Raw genomic sequence first — 23,414 nt, 5'->3', positions numbered from 1 at the left:
GTAAGTTGGGAGAAGCCTAAGATATCAGTAGGTACAAATTATTTTATTTTTTTTGGTCACAACTAAGATGTAGACGAATTGCGGTCTCAGTATTTATTAGTGAAGGAAATGTTTGTGCTGGTAGATCTTATTGTTCTTTGCTCAAATTTTATGTCCATTATAAAAATGCAACAATAATTTCTGAAAGGTAATTGATTAATCCCCAGGATGGGGAGGGGGAGTTGGCTGGGACAATGTAATTTATGTATTTGCAAAATTTTGAAATATCCCTATCTCTTTTTAAAACTTACATATTTCTATCTTTAAGCATTCTTAAAAGAATTTAATAATTAGAAAAATAATAAATAAGTAAGTTTTGTGCTTTTGCACAGTGGTGAGGAAAAAATCTGGGAATTCATCTTTAATATTATCCATTTTTGTTTAATAAGAATATTTCTTCTTTTAGGTAAAAGGATCACGCAAAGTCTTAAAAAAAGTAGCAAAAGCACTATAAAACATATAATAACCACTAAAGACAGTAACAAAAACAAGGCAAACAATGAAACAAACACTTCTGAAAGACCTAGACGATGGAAAAGGAGGGTAGGTGTTTCTTAATTAAAATTAAATAAAAAATATTTATGGACATTGTAAATAGGTAAGATAAAAAATAATGCTTTCAAATATACACATCTCAATGTATGACCCTCAAAAGAAAAAGAGAGAAAACTGAGTAAATTACCTTTTAAAGCAATCAAAAAACATTTGTTAAGTACTATAACATGCACTCTTAATTTGGGGGATATACAAAGAAAGGCACAAAGCCTCACAGTTTCATAAGGGAAATAACATGAAAACATTTACACACAAACCTGATATGTAGAGGAAGGCACAAGCATTAAGGGAAGGATGAGGAATGACTTCTACAGAAGGTAGGTTTTTAACTGACCTTGCAAGAAATCAGGGAAGGCAGGAGCCAGATATGGAGAACACCCAGTGAAAATGAATGGAGTTGGGAGAAACGTATGAGGAGCAGGAGCAGTAAGGAGAACCATTAAGTGTCACTAGATCCATAATAAGTGGAGGTAAGTAAAGTAGAAGACTTGAAAAAGTAGGAGGGACTTGAGTTGGAAAGGGCTTTGATTATCAATGAGAGGAGGACAGATCTGATCCTGGAAATAATAGGAAGTCACTAGAATTTACAGAATGGGGGAGAAGGGGTGGTATGACTTGATTTTTGGAAAATTAAATATAGAATGGTGTTAGGAGAGATTTGAGGCAGACTGAGTGGCCAAGTTATTACAGTAATTCAAGGATGAGTTGAAGAGGGTCTCTAATAGGTTGGTGGCAGTGTCAGGAGAGAGTAAATATGTAAGAGATGGTACAAAGGTTAAACCGACAGGCCTTGGCATCAAAGTAGATAAGATGATGAACTTTTATTGTAAGCTTAACCTTAACAGTAATAAGAAAGTCATGAAAAGACAAAAAAGCTTGGGAGGGAGTGTAATAGTTCGGTTTTGGACATTTTGGGATTTAAGTTAGTTTTTGTGACAAACAGCTTAAGATGTTCCAATAGTCAGATGGAAATGATATCCTGAACATTTAGAGAAAGATTAGGGTTTGATAAGTAGAAATGAGAAAGCATGTATTATACTTAATAAACTTGAGTCCTATTTGAAATAACAGTTTAGCATTATTATGATAGTTTAAACTTTAGCATGGTATATTTATCTTTATTATTGTGAAATTAAGCTAGTGAATAAAGATGTTGTGCAAAGCTTCCATTACATAGATAATAAGGATGAATGAAAAGGAATAAGCATTTATGTAGTACCAAAATGTGAAATATTTCATTTCATTTTTGCAACAATCCTGGGAAGTAATAGTTGCTATTATTGTTTCTATTTTACACTTAAAGAAACTGAGGTAGACAGAAGTTAAGTGACTTACCTCTGAGATCAAATAGTTATAAGTATCTGAAACCATATTTTAATTTAGGTCTCCTGACTGACAGTCTTGGCGGTGTCAAAGATCATTTGGAGTAGCTTGGTGGCATAGTGGATAAAATGCCAGGTCTGGAGTGCAGAGGACTTGTTTTCCTGAGTTCAAATCTGGCCTCAGACACTTCCTAACTTTGTGACCCTAGATAATTACTTAACTGGTTGCTTCAGTTTCCTTATACATAAAATAAACTAGAGAAAGAAATGGTAAACCATTCCATTATCTTTGCCAAGAAAAACCTAAATGGGATAATGGAGTCAGACACAACTAAACAACAGCTATTAACTTCAGATCTAATATTCTTTCTACCACCAACTGCCTCAACTTTTAACAATTTTATATAGCACTTTTAAATTTTCACAGTGTTTTACAAACAGGAGAATTTTTTCCTCATGACAACGCTGGGGAAGGTAGGTACTGTTATTGTTTTCCATTTTGCAGATGAGAAACTGAGGCAAATAGAGGATTAGTTACTTGGCCAGAATCACATAACTAATTAGCTGAGACTGAGGCTGAATTTGAATGTGGGTATACCACTCAACCTATCGTACTATTTAGCCTTATAGTTTGTTATATTTGGTAATTCCAAATTTAATTTGTGATCTACCCAAATTAATATGATGAGCCAAACATGTTTTCACAAAGTCCTGCTTTGGAATCGTAAACCTTTAAATCTTCACACATCATCTTCACTAAGAGAAAGAAACCAGTTTAGCTTAATAAACACCTAAGCTAGTACCAATAGTATCAAGTCAATAAACATTTATTAAGCAACCACAATGTGCCAGCCACTATCCTAAGTGCTGGAGATATAAAGAAAGGGCAAAAAGGAAAAAAGAACACATTAAAAAGATACAAGTATGATGGCGGCAATAGCAATCCATCTATATCTTTTAATTTTATGTAGTTATTATCCACCATTATTATTATTGTGTATAATAATCCTTGTCTACCAAAGGTACTACTGCTGCCTTTTGGATATTTTCATAATTTATAAAATAATACCATTTTTTAATAATTGGAATACCTGTCTTCCTTAGACTTTGTATACCCTACTTAAACAGCTTACCTCATCTTCTGATCAGAAATGTCTTTGATAATAATGATATAATGCCTTTTAAGCTACACAAGATAGAACAAATAATGTACCTACATGTAACTTTTTGGGTCACCAGCTTTTTTTTATTTGTGATCAGTCTGTCTCATGATTCACAACTTTTAAAAAAAATCCCGGACTTTTGGAGACAAGTAAGCAAGTTGAGTTTTTGGAAATGTTGAGATATTTCTCAAATGTTCATTCTACTGCCTTAATCTTCTTCAGTTCTAAGCCCAATACAATATGTATCTGTGATAACTATCTAAGATATGGAATATTAATAGATTACTTTAACAATATCAAAAATAATCTATAATCATTTATTAAGCACGTACTATGTGCCAAGCACTGTGCTGAATCCTCATGATACAAATTGAAAAAAGGCAATCCCTAATGTCAAGGAGCTTACAATCTCACCAGGACAGGGATAGTGGCAATAATACACAAAAGGAAGCTTAAAAAGCATGAGGTGGATGAGGGGAAGTACCTTAAACCATGGCATAATAGAGAAGTCCTATAGTAGTTTAGCCATATTGGAAATGAGGAAATGCTAATTATACAGATTGCAAATGGCTATAGACCTTGCTAAAGAGGTTCTATTATTTCCTAATGAATACCTGGTCTGTAAAATATTTTGAACAAAAAGAAACATCTGGAGAATGTTATGATCTCTTCCATTTGAACTTTCTAATATTTCTTGTCTATGATAGTGGTAAACACCATTGGTGAATATGTATTTATCTTTTCTTCACTTTGTTTCCTGTTGATCAAAATATCATTGGAAGAATTATCTTTGATACAATTTAAAGCTTCAGTTTTGTTCTTCTGAAACATTTTCTGGAGGAGTAATCAGAAGAAAAAAAAAGGCAGGATCTTATATGACTGCTAAAATGTAGTCAGCAAGAATATCCTTTGTGAAGGTTGGATAACCTCTGTGCATAGATCATAAAGATTTGAAAGATTAAATAGGTATTTGGTTAAATAGATGTTTTATCTCACCTTTTATGACTTATTAATATCATTCATCAAAAGATGGAATCCAAATACATTGTAGATCTTAAAAATTATTGCTTTCCAGTTTTTCCTTCCATGCATTGACACTGCATATTCTAGCATTGGGGGGGATAATGTTAAGGAAGCCAGAATTTACTTAAATATTCTATTTAATTCATAATTCTGTCTTTTAATTCTGGAGAATATTTGTTTACATCCCATTTTCCATAAGAAAATGGGATTTCATATTCAAGCAGACCATATTGCTCATAATTTGCCATTCTCTTTCTTAATATTTTGATTAATAGAATTTGTACCCTAAAAGAAAATTCTGCCATTGCTCACAAATCAGCAAGGACATTGCATTTACTGACAGAAACATTTTCTTAGCTTTATCTTTGTGTCAGTTTTATGTCAATTAAATACCTCATAATTTGCTCTTTCATCCATTTCTAATTGTTCATAGACAACAGTTTGTTGGCACGTTTTAGATTGAAGTTATGGTTGCACACAGTATAGTTTTAGTCTTCTAATTTGGTGCCACTATTGAACTTTTCTGTAATTAATTGATACACCTAGGATTTATTAAGATTTTTTTTTTCATTCTGCTGAGACTTTGGCAATTATGTTTTTGTATGCTATTTAGGGTTTTCCATTTCTAGAGTCTTCTGACTTTAAAAAACAAATCACTTAGAACATTTTTATTGACTTTTTAAACTATATTTGCTGAGAGTAACGATGTTGTCATAATTCTTCTTTGCTGAAACTGTTTGGTCCCAGTGCATCCTGGCTTGTACTTCTTAGTACCACATAGAAATCAAAAACTGTAGGTGCCACTGTTTAGGTTATTGGCTATTCTCTTAAGAATTTGCTTCTTCTTAAGTCATATTGTCCCATCTTCAGTCCCTTCTCTAGAATTTTTGAGTTTTGTCTTCATGAATTGTATAATGAACTGTGATCTTAATTATAGTTCAAGGCTTTTGACAGTATGCTTACAGAGTTTCAAAGAACAATAGTATTTGGCCTATAACTTGACCCAATACTTTGCCTTTATGGGTCAGTCTGTTCTCATCAACAGATATATTAAGGCATAATACATACATACATAATACATAAGATATATGTAGTTCCTTTATAGAGTTTTCCTTTTCATTTTGCTAATGCACTGATGGAAAGATAGATAAATACAAACTATTTTCCAAAAATATAGTCAGAACTTGGGGGTATGATAACTTGCTTTCACTTGTGAGATTTAGTAATTTTGAACCATGAGTTCATATAATCTTTTATCCTTATATTGATATAAAATGATAAGTATCTTTATGGTTGTCTTTTTCCTAATGGTCATGGCAATGATCATATGCAACAGATCTGCAAGGTGAGATCATCAGCTTGTCTGTGAAATGTTTCTTTATCAACTTCACTTATTTATTCACCTGAGGAATGCTCTGACCTTTTATTACTATGTATGTGCTGACTTAGAACAAAAATGATAAATATAGCTGCAATTTATTTCCTCTCAATATATCAACTTGTTAAGTATCAGCAGATAAATTGATGTCTTTAGCCAATTTTTGAACATGGTGATTTTTAGCACCAGTTTTCTCCCTTCCACTATCTTCACTGATTAAGTTTGTTACATTGGATTGAAAAGCAGTTTTCCCTCCATTGAGTCCCCATGTCTAAAGGATTCAGTCACCCCTTGTACATCCTTCTGCCAGGAACCTTTTTGTGGTTTGTTATAACTCCAGTAGAGCATTCTCTTGCTAAGCTTGTGCTCAAAACTTATTGTTTGGTACAAATCAGGATTAGCTGTCTCCAAATTATCACAGTCTTGTGTAGTTTATTATAAATGTAATTTTTAAAAAATTTCTGTATATCATTCCAGCATCTCTAGTAATTACTATAACATAATTTTCTAATGCTGAAAATGTTATGAATAAAATATAAAAATTTCTGATCCATTTTGATATTAGTAGTCTGAAATAGTCTTTATTTTCCTTTCAATTCAAGCACTAGAAAAATTATGCAAAGCCTGGCCTATTATAACAATTCTCAGTATTTAAGTCATATTTAGTTTTATAATACTTTTTAAAACTTAATCTCCTTAGTCTGTAGAATTCATCAAATTCATCTGCTGCTTACTAAATATTGTTTTTTCTTTTTAAAAAAATTTTTATTTAAGTGACTTTCAGAATAAAATTTTAATTTAATAGGCATCTCAGTTTCCTTGTAAAATCAAGGGAATGAACTAGATATTATCTAAGGGCTATTTCATCTATAAAATTTTATGATTCTATAAATCTAAGTGGCCTTTCAAAAGTCTCAAAGGGAATTATGGGCTAGACTTTAATGCTGCTTTCTACCTGTGACTATACCTGCTTGACTCCCTTGCAACTTTAAAGTTTACATCCTTTAAAATCACATCCATTTTTATTTTTTTTAAAGTTTCTTTTTCTTACTTCACTATCACTTCCTATTATAAGCCCACTCTCTCTCCAAACCAAGCTGTCCCTTATAATAAAGAAGTGCCATGAAAAACAAACAAAAAAACCTGAAACTCTGATATTGTTTGACAACAGATGCTTCTTTTTGTACCCATATTCCACCATCTCTCTGCCAGAAGGAAAAAGGTGCGTTTTATCACCAATTCTCTGAAAGCAACGGTCATTGAATTGATATTATTGCTATCTTTTTGTGATTTGTTTTGTTTTGTTTTTACATATTATTAGCATCCACGTGTATCATTTTCTTGATACTTTCTTCAGTGTCAGTTCAAAAAGCATTCCCAAGTTTCTCTAAATTCTGTATTTTTGGTGTTTCTTGTACTCAATAATCGTGTACATTCATCCTCCAGTTGATGGCTACTACCTTGTTTTTTTTGGTTTTTTGTTTTCTGCTTTTTGTTACCATGAAAATGTATGCTATGAATATTCTGTTATGCCTTTGTACCTTTCTGTCTTTAATGTCTGTCCTTGGGCTGTACAACCAATAAATAATAGCACATCAAGACAAAAAAAAAAAAAAATTAATAGGCACCATGTGTTATTGCTCTATTTCCCAAAAACAAAAGGCCTTATTTTCTTTAGAAAATCTATGGTTTTATCAAAATAGCTACATTCTCAGAATAAAGTTCTTTACCTTTTTAATCTTCTGTGATATTTATGTCATCCCATATATCCATCATAGTAGGCCCATCTGGCATGCCACTGGTATTTTTCTTCATTTTCTTGACATTTCATGGAATACGCAAGCCATCTATCCATTTATCTTTCATTTGTCAAATGATCAGTTCATCTTATTTATCTTTTTGATGGCATCTTTTGAATACTGACTGAATTAAATAATTCAACTAAACAAGAACCCATTTTTTAAAATTATAGTGTTTTATTGACAGAACAAATGCATGGGTAATTTTTACAATTTTGTCCTTTGCACTCACTTCTGTTCCAACTTTTCCCTTCCCTTCCTCCACTCCCTCCCCTAGATGGCAGGCAGTCTCATATATATTAAACATGTTAAAGTACATCTTAAATGCAGTATATATATGCATATCCATACAGTTCCCTTGTTGCACAAGAAAAATTGGATTCAGAAGGTAAAAATAACCTAGGAAGAAAGAGAAAAATGCAAGTAGTCCACATTCATTTCCCAGTGTTACTTTTCTGGGTATAGCTGATTCTGTCCATCATTGATAAATTGGAACTGAATTAGATCTTCTCTTTGTTGAAGATACCCATGTCCATCAGAATACATCCCCATACACTATTATTGTTGAAGTATATAATGATCTCCTGGTTCTCTCATTTCGTTCAGCATCAGTTCACGTTAGTCTCTTCAGGCCTTTCTGAAATCATCCTGCAGGTAACTTTTTGGGCATAATTCCAAATTGCTCTCCAGAATGGTTGGATCCATTCACAACTCCACCAACAATGCATCAGTGTCCCAGATCTGCTCCAACATTCGATATTATCTTTTCCTGTCATCTTAGCCAATCTGACAGTGTGTATTGGTATCTCAGAGTTGTCTTAATTTGCATTTCTCTGATCAGTAGTGATTTGGAACACTCATGAGAAGAAATAGTTTCAATTCATCATCTGAAAATTGACTGTTTATCAATTGTAGAATGGCTTGATTTCTTTTAGAGTCAATTCTCTATATATTTTGGAAATGAGGCCTTTATCAGAACCTTTGACTAAAAATGTTTTCCCAGTTTATTGTATCCCTTCTAATCTTGTTTGCATTAGTTTTCTTCGTACAAAAGCTTTTTAATTTGATATAATCAAAATTTTCTATTTTGTGGTCAATAATGTTCTCTAGTTCTTCTTTGGTCACAAATTCCTTCCCCCTCCACAAGTCTGAGAGGTAAACTATCCTATGTTCCTTTAATTTATTTATAATCTCATTCTTTATGCCTAATCATGAGCCCATTTTGATCTTATGTTGGTGTACAGTGTTAAGTGTGAGTCTGTGCCTAGTTTCTGCCATACTAGTTTCCAGTTTTCCCAACAGTTTTTGTCAAATAGTGAATTCTTATCCCAAAAGTTGGGATCTTTCGGTTTGTCAAACACTAGATTGCTATAATTATTGACTATTTTGTCCTGTAAACCTAACCTATGCCACTGATCACCTAATCTATTTCTTAGTCAATTCCAAATGGTTTTGGTGACCACTGCTTTATAATATAGTTTTGGATCAGGTACAGCTAGGCCACCTTCATTTGATTTTTTTTTTTCATTAATTCCCTTGAAATTCTTGACCTTTTGTTCTTCCAGATGAATTTTGTTGGGTTTTTTGTTTTTTTGTTTGTTTTTTTTTAGGTCAGTAAAATAGTTTCTTGGGAGTTTGATTGGTATAAGCACTAAATAAATAGATTAGTTTAGGTAGTACTGCAGAACCTAACAATTCTCTTGTTGCACAGGAAGAATTTTATTCAGAAGGTAAAAATAACCTGGGAAGAAAAACAAAAATGCAAGTAGTCCACATCGTTTCTCAGTGTTCTTCTCCGGGTATAGGTGATTCTGTCCATCATTGATCAATTGGAACTGAATTAGATCTTCTTGTTGTCAAAGATATCCACTTCCATCAGAATACATCCTCATACAGTATTGTTATTGAAGTGTATAGTTTTATATCTGGTACAGCAAGATCACCTTCATTTGTTTTTTTCTTTTCATTAATTCCCTTGAAATTCTTGACCTTTTGTTCTTTCAGATGAATTTTGTTGTTATTTTATTTAGGTCATTAAAATAAATAGTTTCTTGGGAGTCTGATTGGTATAGTACTAAATAAATAGATTAAGTAATATTGTCATCTTTATTATATTCGCTCTGTCTATCCAAGAGCAATTAATATTTTTCCAATTATTGAAATCTGACTTTATTTGTGTGGAAAGTGGTTTGTAATTTTGCTCATATAATTCCCGACTTTCCTTTGGTAGATAGATTCCCAAATATTTTATGCTATCAACAACAAGAACCCATTTTTAAAATAAATAACCTTTGGTAATGAGTCACAGGCTGCACTTACCAGTTAAGAGTACAAGAATTGTGTTTTTCTCTCCTTTGGTTGTGGGGTTCTGTTCATTGTTCAAGATATGTTCTAATGGACAAAGTTCCGTGGATGGTTCAATCATCTATTGTAGTCTGAATAAAGAAACTCTTCATCCATTTGTTTTTTCTAATATGACTTTGTCTATAATTCACAAGTGATTATTGATCTCTATGAGGCTTTGTTGCATTCTAGGATTGGTGCAGTCTGCACAATGTCATCCACAAATAGGCGCTTCTGGATAGCCATCTATAAGGGTATATTTCTTTAATTTTGATGTTGTGATGTGACGCAGTTTTCCAGGATGATGGCAAAGACCTTGCTCAAGCATAGATTTCCTTATTTTATGCCTTCATTTCAGAATCATCAAACAGTTATGTTTATTACATCTTTTGAGGAATTTTTTTATGTGTGAAAGAACATTTAGGGCAACATTTTTCTCTGTTGTATCAAAAATTTTTAAATAGCCAACAATAAATATTAGAATATAATGTTCTTTATACTTTAATTTGTTTTTGTCTACAAAAGTCTGCTGTACACTTTCTTGCTCCCATTTCATCCTTCCTAATGCCATTGATTCTAATAAAAATATTGAGGCAGAAAATGGCCAAATAATTCAGTAATTTTTAATTTTCTAGGTATCTTTAAAATGAAATTTTTTTCTATGCTTGAAACCTTCTCTTTCCTTAGAAGTTATAAGAATTCCTCTCTCCTTGTTTATTAGCCTCTTTGAAAATAGTAAAGAGCTTGCTTACTGACTCATTTGATTAAAGCACCATTTTAATAAGGTAATATTTTAGTTACTCTGTTATCTAGTTAGATTTTTTTTTTTCTAGTCCATACTCATAGGCTGTATTATAACACTAGCCACCTGTTCTTTGTAAATATGTTTGGTGCTCCCAGGTCAAAATGTATGTGAAGGGATTACCATAAATCTGGACTTAACCAAGTCCATTTAACCAAGAATGTAATCAAAGAATATTTTATAATTCCTCTTCCAATCAGAGAAAATAGCCTCTTAACTGAAATGTGTGTAATCTTAGAGATAAATATTTTTAGAAATTGATCATAAGCTAATTATGTCCATCTGCAGAAAAGTTTGTTCTTTTTAAAAATGTAGTGTACCCATATTTGATAAGCTGCTTTTGGTAATACTTTTTTAATGTTTGATATTACTATAGATTGCTAATTTTTCTTTGATATGAAAATTTTATCACATGGGGGTGAAGAGAGGGAGAAAAAGGAGGAATGACTTGATTAACAGTAGTAGAGAATATGCCACTACTGGAAAATAAGTATTGTTTATTGTAATGAATGAATCCTATAATTGTTTTGGATATTGAAAGTAACTATACTGTACAAAAAGTTTTGTACCTGAGTATGATGTGGTAATTGTTTGTAGTTCCTTAATTTCCTAAATCCATTTTATTGCTCAGAAAAGAAAAAATCCTTAGTTTTAGGGATCTGTAGCCATAGTTTTTGGGCTTTGTTTTCAAAGAATTTTAATGCAGATCTCTGAATCTTTTTAATATATTACTGCTGTGGTCTCTGTTTATTACAATAACAGTCACAATTCTTCCAACAGCACTCTATGCTGAAAGAATTATAGTTTACGTACATTTAACCCCAAAAATTTATTTTTACTTACCCAAATTGTTGGAATTGGACAGCAGTGGTACATCAAAGAATCTAGAAATATACATAATAAGGAACCAAGAACAATTGTGTGAACTTAACTTTCTCTTATTTTTGTCGAAAGGCATGGAGTTCGGATGAAGACCAGAAACTGAAATCAGGGGTGAAAAAATATGGAGAGGGACGTTGGCAGAAAATTCTCACAAGTTACACATTCTGCAGTCGGACAAATGTTATGTTAAAGGACAGGTGGCGGACTTTGAAGAGGTTAGAATTAGTTTCTTAGGGCAGTGAAGACTAAATGTGTTTATAAAAGATGGGTTAAATGTGGAAAAGCTCCTAAATCAATTGGTTTGCTTTAAACATTAGCTATTGTATTTTGAAACTTTTAAATGTTTTGGTGTGATAGTATATTTTTCTGTAGGACAAAGTTATTGGAAAGGCTTTTTAGTACTTTGTCTTTGTACCAGGCCACATGCTGTCATCCTGCTCACTTTAATGTAGAATAGTCTGGGAAAAAAACCTGCCAAACAAAATTTGGATATTTTGAGTCACTAAACAATTATGTCCTGCTAAGATACAATTGCTTGACTTTAGGGCATTAGTATGTCGCTTAATTTTCAAAAACTAATTCATAAAATATACAATGTTTACTTCTGTTCATTGTATGTTTTCACATAAGGAGGAAGGTTAAAGGTAACAAATTATTTAAAGTAACATAATATTGGCTAATAAATTTTCTATAACATTGTTTTGAATTTGTTATGTTAGACTTTTAACTTATATGCTAAACTTGACTCATGTAATATTCTATATGAAAATATACATCATAAAGATCAAATCTTTGACTTTATTTAACATAGGACCAGTAAAGTGTATTAATTGTCCTAGAAACATTTGAATTCTGATAGATCAAATTAATAATTTTAATATCACTTAGGTGAAAACGATTAGAATAAACTCTTGGAATCACCATCACTTGTTCACCTCAAGCATTATCTTCATGTCATGGTCAGTGAATATATAGAATCATTTAGTTGTATGCATGATGAATGCATCAAGTTAGTTGGGCTAGCTAGAATGTTTTTCTTTGTTAAAATATCAAACCAGGAAAAAATAACATGTCAAATTTATGGTAATTTTAGAATTGCATTGCAAGTTATTAGGGATTGGAGTTTGTAAATTGGATGTAAGAAATATTAGAATAGTTGTGTATTTTTTCCATTTTCTGTTTAAAAATTGAGTCGACCCTTGTACTGTTGGAATTGTGTATTACTAAATAAAAGATTCAAATCCACATATTGTTGCCAAGTATATGTATGTGCAAAAATTCAGATAGTTACCAGGACTCTATTGCCTGATTGAAACTGACTGACTTCTTAACATCCTTTGCTTCAGTCATCTTAGATAGTAGTACAGCACAAGAGTTCTTAACTTTTTTTTTTCCTTAGGCCCATCAGGTAATTTGAAACCTAGTGCTTGCTATATGCTAACCTGAGCATAGTTGCTAAAAATAAATTCAAATGAAGCTTATACTTTAATAGTGGAAGGTAGTACACAAAAGGAAGCTGAAAATGTTACACACCCATGTCAGGTTAAAAGTATACTCAATGTTTTTTGGAGAAGATGATTTAAGTTTGTATATTTGAGATTTGATTAACATTCAGTCTTTCAAAACCAACATACTGTACACTGTTCCACCTAGGTACCTCTACCAGTACACTGTTGTCAACACAATTTGGACCATACCACTTCTCAAACTGTTCAGTTGTCACCTTATCCCTGCAGCTTAAAATACACTCTACAGTCTTATGTTAAGAATCTCCATAGTCTCCACCATCTTGTTTTCACCTTTATTTCATCTCTTCAAGAATTATCTTCTAGATAAATTCAACTAATAAATGTTCTGTAATATCTTACCTTCATGTTTTTCTGTACACCATCTACCAAATAACTAATAATTTTTCTTCATCATCTCAACCTGTTGGAAATCCATTTGTTCCTCCAAGATATAACTCAGATGCAACGTTTTAAAAGAAACCTTTCCTCATTTCAGCTCCCCTTCAGAAAGTATGCGCTCTCCATTTTTTTGATGCATGTTAGGTCTACTTGCACCCTGTTCATTTTTGTGTGTATATATCTTCCCCACTCCCAGACTGTCCTTAAATGTAGTCATGGTAGGGACTGACTTTTCACCTTTTTATTTTCTAGCAACTTTGAACTATATCCAATAAACTAACAAACTGCATACCCCTCAACCAAGCAATGCTACTACTAGGTTTGAAACCAAAGAATGAATAAACGGTACCCACCTCCATATGTAGTGAAGCAACTTCTTTTATGGTGGCAGAGAATTGGAATTTGAGGAGATGCTTATTATTTGGGGAAATGAACGAACTAGTTATGGTATGTATGAATGTGATGGAATACTCTAGTGTGGTAAGAAATTGTAAAGGCATTTTTATGAGTCAAGCCTAGAGCAAACAGGAGGTTTGAACAGCGGGGAATTAGTTCCCAGCACAGAAATTACTTTCTATGGCTAGGGACTGCCCCATGGGCAGGATCCCAACCATATCTAGAGAGCTCCCTCTCTGATTGGCTGTGTGTGGCCTCACCCTTTTTTAAGCCCACTGCAGCAGGAGATTGTTCTGTATCCTGGAATAGCTGAGCCAAGTGGATGGATAGCCAAGAGAGGTAAGGAGCTTGATAGTGAACACCTCGGTCTCTCACAGACCAGGTGGTCATCTGGGAGTTAACGAGTTAGGGCATTATGTGGCTTTAAGTTTGCACATGGCTGTTCTTGAACGCGCTATCTGTTATTAAACTATGATTCAAGAAATTGTAGCCAGAGACCTCTGAAGACCTCAGAGGAGGTGAGTCAGGTAAAGTTAGTTGACACTGCAAAGGTCAGTGGCCAGAGGATTCTCTGCCCTGGGAATTAGGAGAGACTGGCAATGTAGAATACCGACTAATGCTAGTGCATTCACAAATAAAGTGACTGCCCAGGGTTAAGTAATAAACAGTATTTTACAAGAAATAATGAAGGGAATAGTTTCAGAAAAACTAGGATTTGCAAGAAATCATGTGAAGTGAACAAAACTAGAAGAACAATTTCTACAGTAAAGATTTTGGGAAGACATCATCTCTGAAAGATAAACTCTGATTTGTTCATTGTTCATCCTTTATTCTCTTTGATATCAGGAAGATGTTTTGATTTTCAAGTTAATTGGATTTAAGTAAGGGAGAGTTGTATAAAGTCATTAGCCTTACTCCATTCATCAGGACAAGTTACTGGCAGAGTACAGCACTGGAATATCCTGCTGCTTTACTCTGGTCTTATGTAAATTAACCTTCCCTTTTCGTCCCCAAGAAAACCGTACACAAAAAAACAAAAGGAGTATTTTTATTTCAATTTTTAAATAGAATTTTTTCAAAAGTTTCTTAAAGATATAATTACATCATTAAGCAAGGTCCCATGGTTTAAAACACTCCTTTGGGGAGTTCTCAGATATTTCTGAGGCTCTTTAAAATTTTTAGAGTTAAAATGTTTCTTGGATGCTAATGGAAGTGAAATTCTATAACTTACACAATTGTTCTACTCCTAAGTTTCCTGCATGATTATATTAAAAGTAAGTTATATCAACACTCAATTTAACATTGGGCTGTCTGTCATAAACATCAGTATCCATTTGCTCTCTCCAATAAAAACTTTACAAGAGCATTAAATGTTATGAAGTGCTTATGAAAAATTAAATAACCTGTCTGAAAAGTTTTTGAGAATAAGGACCAATAATCAGTAGGAAATATTCCTTGATGTAGTTTTAGGCACCAATGTGCCTAAATGTGATCAAAGAGAGCATCAAATGTTGAGATCTATGTAAACACTAAATGTTAGGGTTCACTGGTGAAGAATTCGCAGTGGTCATTCTCTTTGGCAAAAGGTAGGTTTATTTAAGAGAAGTACAGACAAAATGAAGAGATACAGTAGACACCAGGAGTAGTAAATATGAAATAGAATTGGGAGAGCATATAGGTAACAAGAAAAGGGATTTTAACAATTAATGGAAAAGACAAGTTCCCTAGTAGAACTCACAATTAACCAAGAGAAGGGGAATATTCCATGAAGTTGGAGCATGCCCTAAATCCATCGAGTTTAGTACCCTAAAAGAGTTAACTGTAAGGAGAAAGACACCATGATTTATACTGGGAGATCAGAGGAGAGACACCATGAAGCATGGTAGGGGGATCAGAGGAAAGATACCAGTAGGCAGAGTACTGTGGTGAGCTATAACTCCAAGCTATAACTTTGTAGATTAAGCAAAGATGACAAACCATGGAGAGTTTTATAGGGGAAATTTAACCACAGGGGTTTGATATAATTTGGATATCTTGACTGTACAAAGCAAGACGGGGGCCATAAGGTTAAATTGATCCCATCCACTGCTTTCCTGCTTGTTTCAGAGAGCAATTCCATCAATATTTCATTCTTTCTCTGCCATCCACACCTAGTTATTCAGGTCTTCATCATTCCTGATGATTTAGGAAATTCAAAGGAGATGTTTGACATGGAAAAAAAAATCTTAACATGAAATGTAAATACTTTTGTTGGATGTGGGATGATAACTTCAATGCAATACAAATATGTATCATGTGTGTCTCATAGACTTCCTACAAGGAGAGTCTATAGAAGTATCTAGTATAGACAAACTTCATAGTAGTCATGTGGGATAGTCCCTTACTTTTAAGACATGGATTCTATGCCACAATTCCCTTCTTTATTCTTTATTCTCATCAAAGCATGACAAGTGTTTAGCACATAGCAAATAATTTTTAAAGATTTGTGAAATGTATTAAATGTTCTTTATGATATTAAAAGTATTTACATGTTTTTAAAAATTGCTTATGCTTTAAATAAAAATGAAACTGTGCACAGCTGGACAGGAGCAGTGGTCCACTCGCCGAACTTTTTTCCATGTTCCTTGACATCGAGGATTACCAATTGCTTGCCAATGAAGAGTCTGATTCCTGAAACAATATTTTTAAAAAATGTGTCACTAAACCAGATAAAATTTGATGTTAACGAATACATATTGCTTACAAAGTTGACTATTTTTGTTGATTGAGAGCTGACTTTTTAAACATTCACAGATAAATTTTATACTTTGTAGTATCACTAAGGGAAAAAAAAAATCTATTCCATGCCTTGATTTCTCCATACTTCTTAGCACATTCATTGACTACAGTAAGTAGTCCTTCATTCCTTCCAAATCTGGCCTCTAAGTACAAGAATTACAAATTAACATTAGTAGTAGCCTAAGCGAAATTTTTGCTTAAGTTGATTTTGTTGCATCCAGGGATAGGGGTATTGTACAAAGCTGAGGAGGAAGAAAGCATCAGACCAGTGACTGTGGCCATGCATAGCTACAGTCAGCCTTGGACATCTCAAGACTGGGCCCCAAGCTTCCTGGGACTCAGTTCTAAGCCACCACAAAGGAATCTGAAGAACCAATACCACAAGTTTCAAAGATCCAGAAGGACCTAACTTGGGGGTAATAGTGACACTGGAAAAGTTCAGGCCTATCCACCAACCATAGCAGAGAGCAAAGCCTGGTCCTAGCACAAGCTCAGTTCAGTAACTAAAGCTAGAGACATGAATAAACTGGAAAAAATTACAGATCACTAAAAATGATAATAAGTGCCCAAATACCTAAAGATACCCAAAAATCCAACCTAGAAGGATAGTGACTTGCTAACAACTGAAAGCAAGGATTCATGTGGAGGGGGAAATTGTAGTCTCTAATAACTATATGAATATCTAGAAGAAATGAAGCCTGACATAATGAAATAAAATCTTGGAGAAAGAATAAGAAGGAAAGGGCTTAGAAAAGAAATTAGCATACAAGTAATGGACTCTCTCAAAATTAGAACTGGCCAACAAAACCAATGACTCCATGAGAGTAAGAAATAGAACAAGATTTAAAGACTGAAAAAATAGAAAATATATCTGACAAAAACAACTCTGGGAAATATTGTCAGATGGATAGATTTCAGAATCACTGGATTTCCTCGTTTTTTTAAAATGAGAGCCTGGAATTGTATTTTAGGAAATTATAAATGACAAAATATCCGACTCTATTGTAACTAGAAACCAAAGTGGAAAAATAGAAAGACTATACCTTTTGCTTCCTTTGAAAAATCCCAAAAGAAAAAAGCCTCAGGAATGCCAGCCAAAATCCACATCAAAAAAATACAGCATGCAGAAGGAAAGGAATTTGAGTCCAGAAAATCACAAAAGTAGTGTAACTTACTATATATAGTAGGAAATATTGAAATAAAACGCTGCCAAAGAGATGGAGCCAAGATGGTAGAGTAACAAGAACATGGTGAACAATCCCCCCCCCAAAAAAAATGAAGGATATAAAAGAATGTCAAAAATAGACCAGACCAAAATCTGATGGAGAAATCCATGAGTCATTTTTTCCAGTCCAGATCTCTATATGGAAACTGCAGATACTGGGGAAGGTATCTTTCCAGAAGCTGTAGGTGGGGAAATATCCCAGTGCTAGATGAAGATGTGTACCAGGGCAAGAAGAGCACTTCAAAAAGGAAAAGGTGCCAAGTAGCAGTTTTGTTGCTCACTATGAAGTACCTGGTCACAGATTCAAAGTGAACTGAGCCAAACAGCAGTGGTACAGCTCAGAACTCAGGAGGAGAACAGGGTCTTCGTTCCAGCTTTCAGGCCTGTCTAAAGCTTACAAAACAATAACCAGGATAATATTTCTAGACCAAAAAGAAGCTTTCTGTTTTGTTCCTCTAAACCAGCAGAGCTTCCCAAATGGCTGAGTCAAACAGCAGTCTATTATTCTTAGAATTAAACTTGTCAGGAACTTACAGAACTCAGAGGGAGATTGTTGGTTGGTTATTCTTCATTCTCAAAGAAGAGTAAAATTATATTACTATGCAAGGTACAGTGTGTTTGACTGAGTAGACCAATATGAGCTTGGAAGAAGTTCTAGCACAGGTCAGGCACAAAGAGTCCACATGAATATTTGGAGTGGAGATGTCTCCAAATTTGCACATCTATTTCTTCTGAGCTACTAGAATTCTGCTTTGGTCACAGAGTAGAGCACCTGTTTGATGTAGGTATGCCATGTTGCTTGGTCCTTTGCAATGACGTGTTGCTTCGTTGTGCAATTGATTCCAAAGTTCTTCAGAGAGAGGCCTTGAGAATATCCTTGTAGCACCATATAAATGCTTGCCTTGCATGAGTTCTCTAGAAAAGTCTTAGGCAAGTGTGTTTGGCATCTGAATAATATGGCCAGGGAGTTGTGTTCCCTGCAGTAGAGTTTGAATGCTTGGCAGTTTAGCTTGATAAGGACCTCAGTGTCTGGTATCTTATCTTGCCAAGTGATCTTCTGAGTCTTCCCAAACCAATCAAAGGGAAACAATTTAGTTTCCAGGCAGGGAACCTTTATACTGTCCAGATTTCATAGACATCCATAAACCAACTTTTCTTCCACTTTAGTCTTGGCTTTTAGTCTTTCCAAGTTTAATCATTTACCATCAGTGTGGTAGTTGATAGTGATACCGCTTTCATCCTCCCGAAGGCATCTGACAGCATTGCTGAGAACAACATGCCAAAAAGCGTGGGAGCAAGCATACAGCCCTACTTCATTCCATTGGTGACAGGGGAAATCCAAGAATATTGCCCATTATACAGAACCTGGTGAGCATGCCATCATGAAACTGACATGAATACGGATGAACTTATCTGAGCATCCAGATTTTGCCATAATTTCCCCCCAGTGCCTCATGACTGACAGTATCCAAGGCCTTGGTCAGATCGATAAATGTTGTATATAGAACCCTTGTTCTGTTCCTGGCATTTCTTCTGGAGTTGTAGGGGCAGCTCACACCGTATCAATCATTCCTTGACCCTTTCTGAAGTCACACTGGCCCTTAGGTAGATGACCATCTTCCAGATTCATCCTTTAATGAACCTATTAAGGAGGATTCTGGCAAGAATCCTGCCAACAATGATTAAGAAAGACACACACCCTATAATTGTCACAGGTCTACCTATTTCCTTTACCTTCGTATTGATGGACAATAGAGGCATCCTTGAACTCCTGGGGGATGACCTCTTGCCATATAAACCAAGAAATTTTAGTCAGCTTTTGTGTGAGCAGCAGACCCTCATGTTGTAAAGCTCACCTGGAATAAAACCAGCACCAAGAAGAGGCAAATAGCATTCAGAATGTCTTCTTCACATGGAAATTTGGCTAGAGAGGGATTGACTTCAACCTGAGCTATACAGTCAGGGACTTCAGCATTGACTGATGATAGTCTGTTAAGAACACCATGGAAGTATTCAGCTATCTCACCAATATTGTTTCCTTATCATATAATCAGTATAGTTCCATCAGAACTGAGCTGCTGAGGTACACCACAGGCCTTTGGGTTATAACTAGCTTTCAGGGCATCATAAAAGCACTTTGGATTATTATTACCAGCATAGAAGTGAATTTCAGCTGCCTTCTTAGTGAATCCTGCATTTCTCTAAGCTTCATGTGTACTTTACTTTTGATGGAGTTAAACGCAGCTTTATTAGAGATAGATGAATTCTTCTGCTGGTAAATTCTGTGGAATTCTCATTTTTCATTCAGCAGCTTCTGAATTTCCCCATCATTCACAAACTAATCTTGATGTTTGTTCTGGCCCAGATGAATAAATGTGGTGCTGTACACCAAATCTCTGCAAGCTGCCCACTCATTTCCTTTCACTGTTGCCAATTATGTGTTGACTTAACTTTGCTTCAAATTAACAACTTGTGGAAAATCCCTCTAATCTAAGTTGACATTAAATCTTCTTGTGTCTTGGAACTACCACTTTTGTTGAATGCAAATATTTAAGCTTGATCAGTCCAGCACTCTGCACCACATACTGCCTTTGTCACTCTCACATCCTATCTATCTCTTCTCCTTACAGTGACATAGACTATTAAATGCCAATGTTTGCTGTGATAGTGAATCCATGACATTTTGTTACATTTAGTAAACAGAAAACAGACTCCATTCCTCTAAAGGACTCCCTGATCGTCTGTGCCTACTTTTGCATTAAAACCACCCAGAATTATAAGCTTTTCCTCTTTTGGTACATTGATAATCATGAGGGTTTCTAGAGCTTCATAAATTTTTTTCTTTAACTTCATTCAGGTTTGTCATGGTAGAAGCATATGCACTGATTTTGGTGGCATGGCACTTTCCTGCAAGTGTCAATCTCATTTTCATGAGTCTGTCATTACTTCTCTTGGTAGACATACAAGCTTGTTGACTAGATTAGTTTTGAGTACAAAATCTAGACCATCTTCATGATGCTCCCTTTCACTGTGACCATACCAAAAAACATGTGTACAGCTCCCACTTGGGTAACTGGACTTCATTTGCCAGCCTTGTTTAACTCAGAGCTACTATTTGGATACATTATCTGCTGAGATCTTTCACAAGAACTGTTTGTCATTAAGGTCTACTGACTTTTGCATTGTCCATAAGTGTATGTACACACATTCCATGTACCAGTGATGAGTGGAATTATCTTTGCAAAAGTTTTTGTACATTTTTTGTGTGTTTATGATCACAAGATGGGGTCCCCACCTGCCATGGCAAGCCAGCCAAAATTGGATGAAGCAAACAACTTTTAGGGCACCTTCTCTAGCCATTTCTCATGCCAGACAGTGAACAATGCAATTCTTTAAAAAGGCTCTTCAGATAGCCAAGGGGCTGTTAAATTTCATGGCTACTTCAGCAGTACAGACCTGAGAAAAGACATGAAAGAAGTTGGGAAAAGTGGGCATCAGAGGGACTTCACTCTTTCTTACCTGAATCAGACAAATTTGGATTGAACACAGAAACACAAAATATAAAAATATATCAAACCCAAAGGAGGAAACAAGAGAAGATGGTGGGGCAGGAGGTTTTGAAGAGGGAAAGATAATAGTTGCAAACAAAATAAATTTTATTCTAAAGGGATAATCAAAATGAAAAGGAAAATAAGTGGAAACTAAGAAGGTTCCTAATTATTTGGGGAAGGGCTGAAAAAAGTATATGAATATAATGAATTTTCACTTTAATGAAGAAAGATGATTTCAAGAAAATCCTGGGAAGTAGGAACTGATATAGAGTGAAGTAAACAGAATTGGCAGGAAATTTTACATAGACAACCCTGTAAAGAAAAACAACTTTGAAAGATTTAAGAACTGGTTAAAGCAATAAAGAAGTACATTTCAATGAATCTCCTGATCAAGCATTTTGCTTAGCCAATTTACATATAAAGAAAGATTAGACTCAAGTATCGAGAGAGAGAGAGAGAGAGAGAGAGAGAGAGAGACAGACAGACAGACAGACAAATTTTGGACCTAGCTAGCCTGTGGATTTGTTTTAATCTACACAGTTACTTTGGTTTGTTGGATTGGTTGATTGGTTTTAATAGGGATGAGGGTGATCAGAAGGGAAAATATTATAGCAATTGTGAAATCCCTCTCTAAAAAGAAAAGATAAACCATTTAAACATTTTTAAATAAAAACAGGAAAACAGGGAAATAGAGATAAGCTGGACAGTTCTGAAAGCAGTGTTTAATGTATGATATCTTTAAGTACACTGGAAAAATGTAATAATAAACTTCAACAGCCCATCCCACATATCCATATATTTGGGCTGAAAAAAGTCCTAATTTGAGTTTTTAAAATAAATTATAAGTAGTCAGGAATAAAATGATGATGATAATCAGCATCATAACACAATAGAGTTGGGCTCAATGCCAACACCAGGGTTCAAGTCTTTTTCTCTGACATGTACCAACTGTATGATCTTGAACAAATCACTTAACCACAGTATTCCAGGCATCTCTTTAAAAAGTTTCATTAATAGAGTTTCTTCAACTGGGAATTCTCTATACCAATGAATTTACAAGTCCAGACCCTATTGCTAATAATAATAATTAACAATATGTAGTTATTTATTTAAGATTTGTAAAGTGCTGCATTATCCTATTTGATCCTCACAACAACCTCGTAAAGTAAGTACTACTTCATTTCACAAAAGAGGAACTTGAGAGAAGATAAGCATCTTGCTTAAGAATTTCAGTTAATAAGTTGCCTGAGGCAGGACTTGGATTCGGGTTTCCCTAACTTTAATATCAGTGCTCCTTACACAGTGCCAATGAAGAAAATATGGTAGACAGCAGTTTTGGATGAAAAAAAAAATCTGGAGTTTTAGTGGATTGTAAATTAAATATGAGACAATAATGCAAATTGACTACCATAAGCTTCATTAAAAGAAGTAGTCTATCTAGGATTAAGGATATGAAAATAATACCTGCACTTTGACTTGGTCAAATTTAGGGAAAGGAAGAGAAATTTTATAAAGAATTTGCTAAAATTCCCTACAGATGACATGAACAAATAATTTTATAATCAATGACCTCACAGAAAAGATAGGAATTGGGGAGTATATTAGAGTTTTTTAAAAGTTAGAAAATGTTGAATGCCTAAAGATCAAGATAAGCTAATATGTTTATATATCATACTTTCTTTTCCTCATTTCATCAATACCTTTTCTTCGCATTAATTTTTATATATCCTTCTTTGCCTATCCAGCTAATTTTATCCAAAAGATTTGGAAGAACAAAAAAAAAAAAAATTGCATTTCACTAAAAGCAGTTGATACTGGACTTGATCTAGCAATATATACTTTGTTTCATATCCCAGAGTTTCTCCCATCTCTAATTACAGGAAGGAGGTATAATTCATGAATAGTTCAAGAAGTAAGAAGTGTTGGACATTGTGAGCACTGAATGTTATTACAAATATTGAATCCAATTATGTTTTAAAAGACAGAAACTACTTGTTACTGAAATGGAAACTATTCCTGACTTAACAGTGCAGTCAGATTTTAGAACAAAAACCAAAATAATTGCAAAACTAGAATGAAAATGAGCAAAAGTATATAAATGTAAATTAAAAACACCTCCAACTTCAATTATTTAAAAAATTTATTGGTGCTTAAAGGTGGCAATATATATAGACACCAATACCAATTAAAACAATTTCATACAGACACATTTTACTAGTATACATTAATTGCCATAATAAGGGAAAAAAAC

General features: G+C 34.1%; 2 protein-coding genes across 2 annotated transcripts in view; one reads left to right on the top strand and one right to left on the bottom strand.

Moving 5' to 3' along the window:
• Window positions 1–12,553, top strand: part of TERF1 (telomeric repeat binding factor 1) — a 38,241-nt gene extending 25,688 nt beyond the window's left edge. The window contains exons 9-10 of the mRNA XM_003775251.4: window positions 446–582; window positions 11,379–12,553. Of these exons, the coding sequence (XP_003775299.2) occupies window positions 446–582; window positions 11,379–11,540 (299 nt within the window). The 3' untranslated portion in view covers window positions 11,541–12,553. The remainder of the gene's footprint in view (window positions 1–445; window positions 583–11,378) is intronic.
• A 3,156-nt stretch (window positions 12,554–15,709) lies between these two features.
• Window positions 15,710–23,414, bottom strand: part of SBSPON (somatomedin B and thrombospondin type 1 domain containing) — a 46,764-nt gene continuing 39,059 nt past the window's right edge. Inside the window, exon 5 of the mRNA XM_003759704.4 lies at window positions 15,710–16,279. Within this exon, the coding sequence (XP_003759752.3) occupies window positions 16,162–16,279 (118 nt within the window). The 3' untranslated portion in view covers window positions 15,710–16,161. The remainder of the gene's footprint in view (window positions 16,280–23,414) is intronic.

Source organism: Sarcophilus harrisii, chromosome 1 (genome assembly GCF_902635505.1).
Source record: "Sarcophilus harrisii chromosome 1, mSarHar1.11, whole genome shotgun sequence".
Lineage (NCBI taxonomy): Eukaryota > Metazoa > Chordata > Mammalia > Dasyuromorphia > Dasyuridae > Sarcophilus > Sarcophilus harrisii.
The sequence above is the reverse complement of the archived record's forward strand: the minus strand, read 5'-3'. Positions and strand labels throughout refer to the sequence as shown.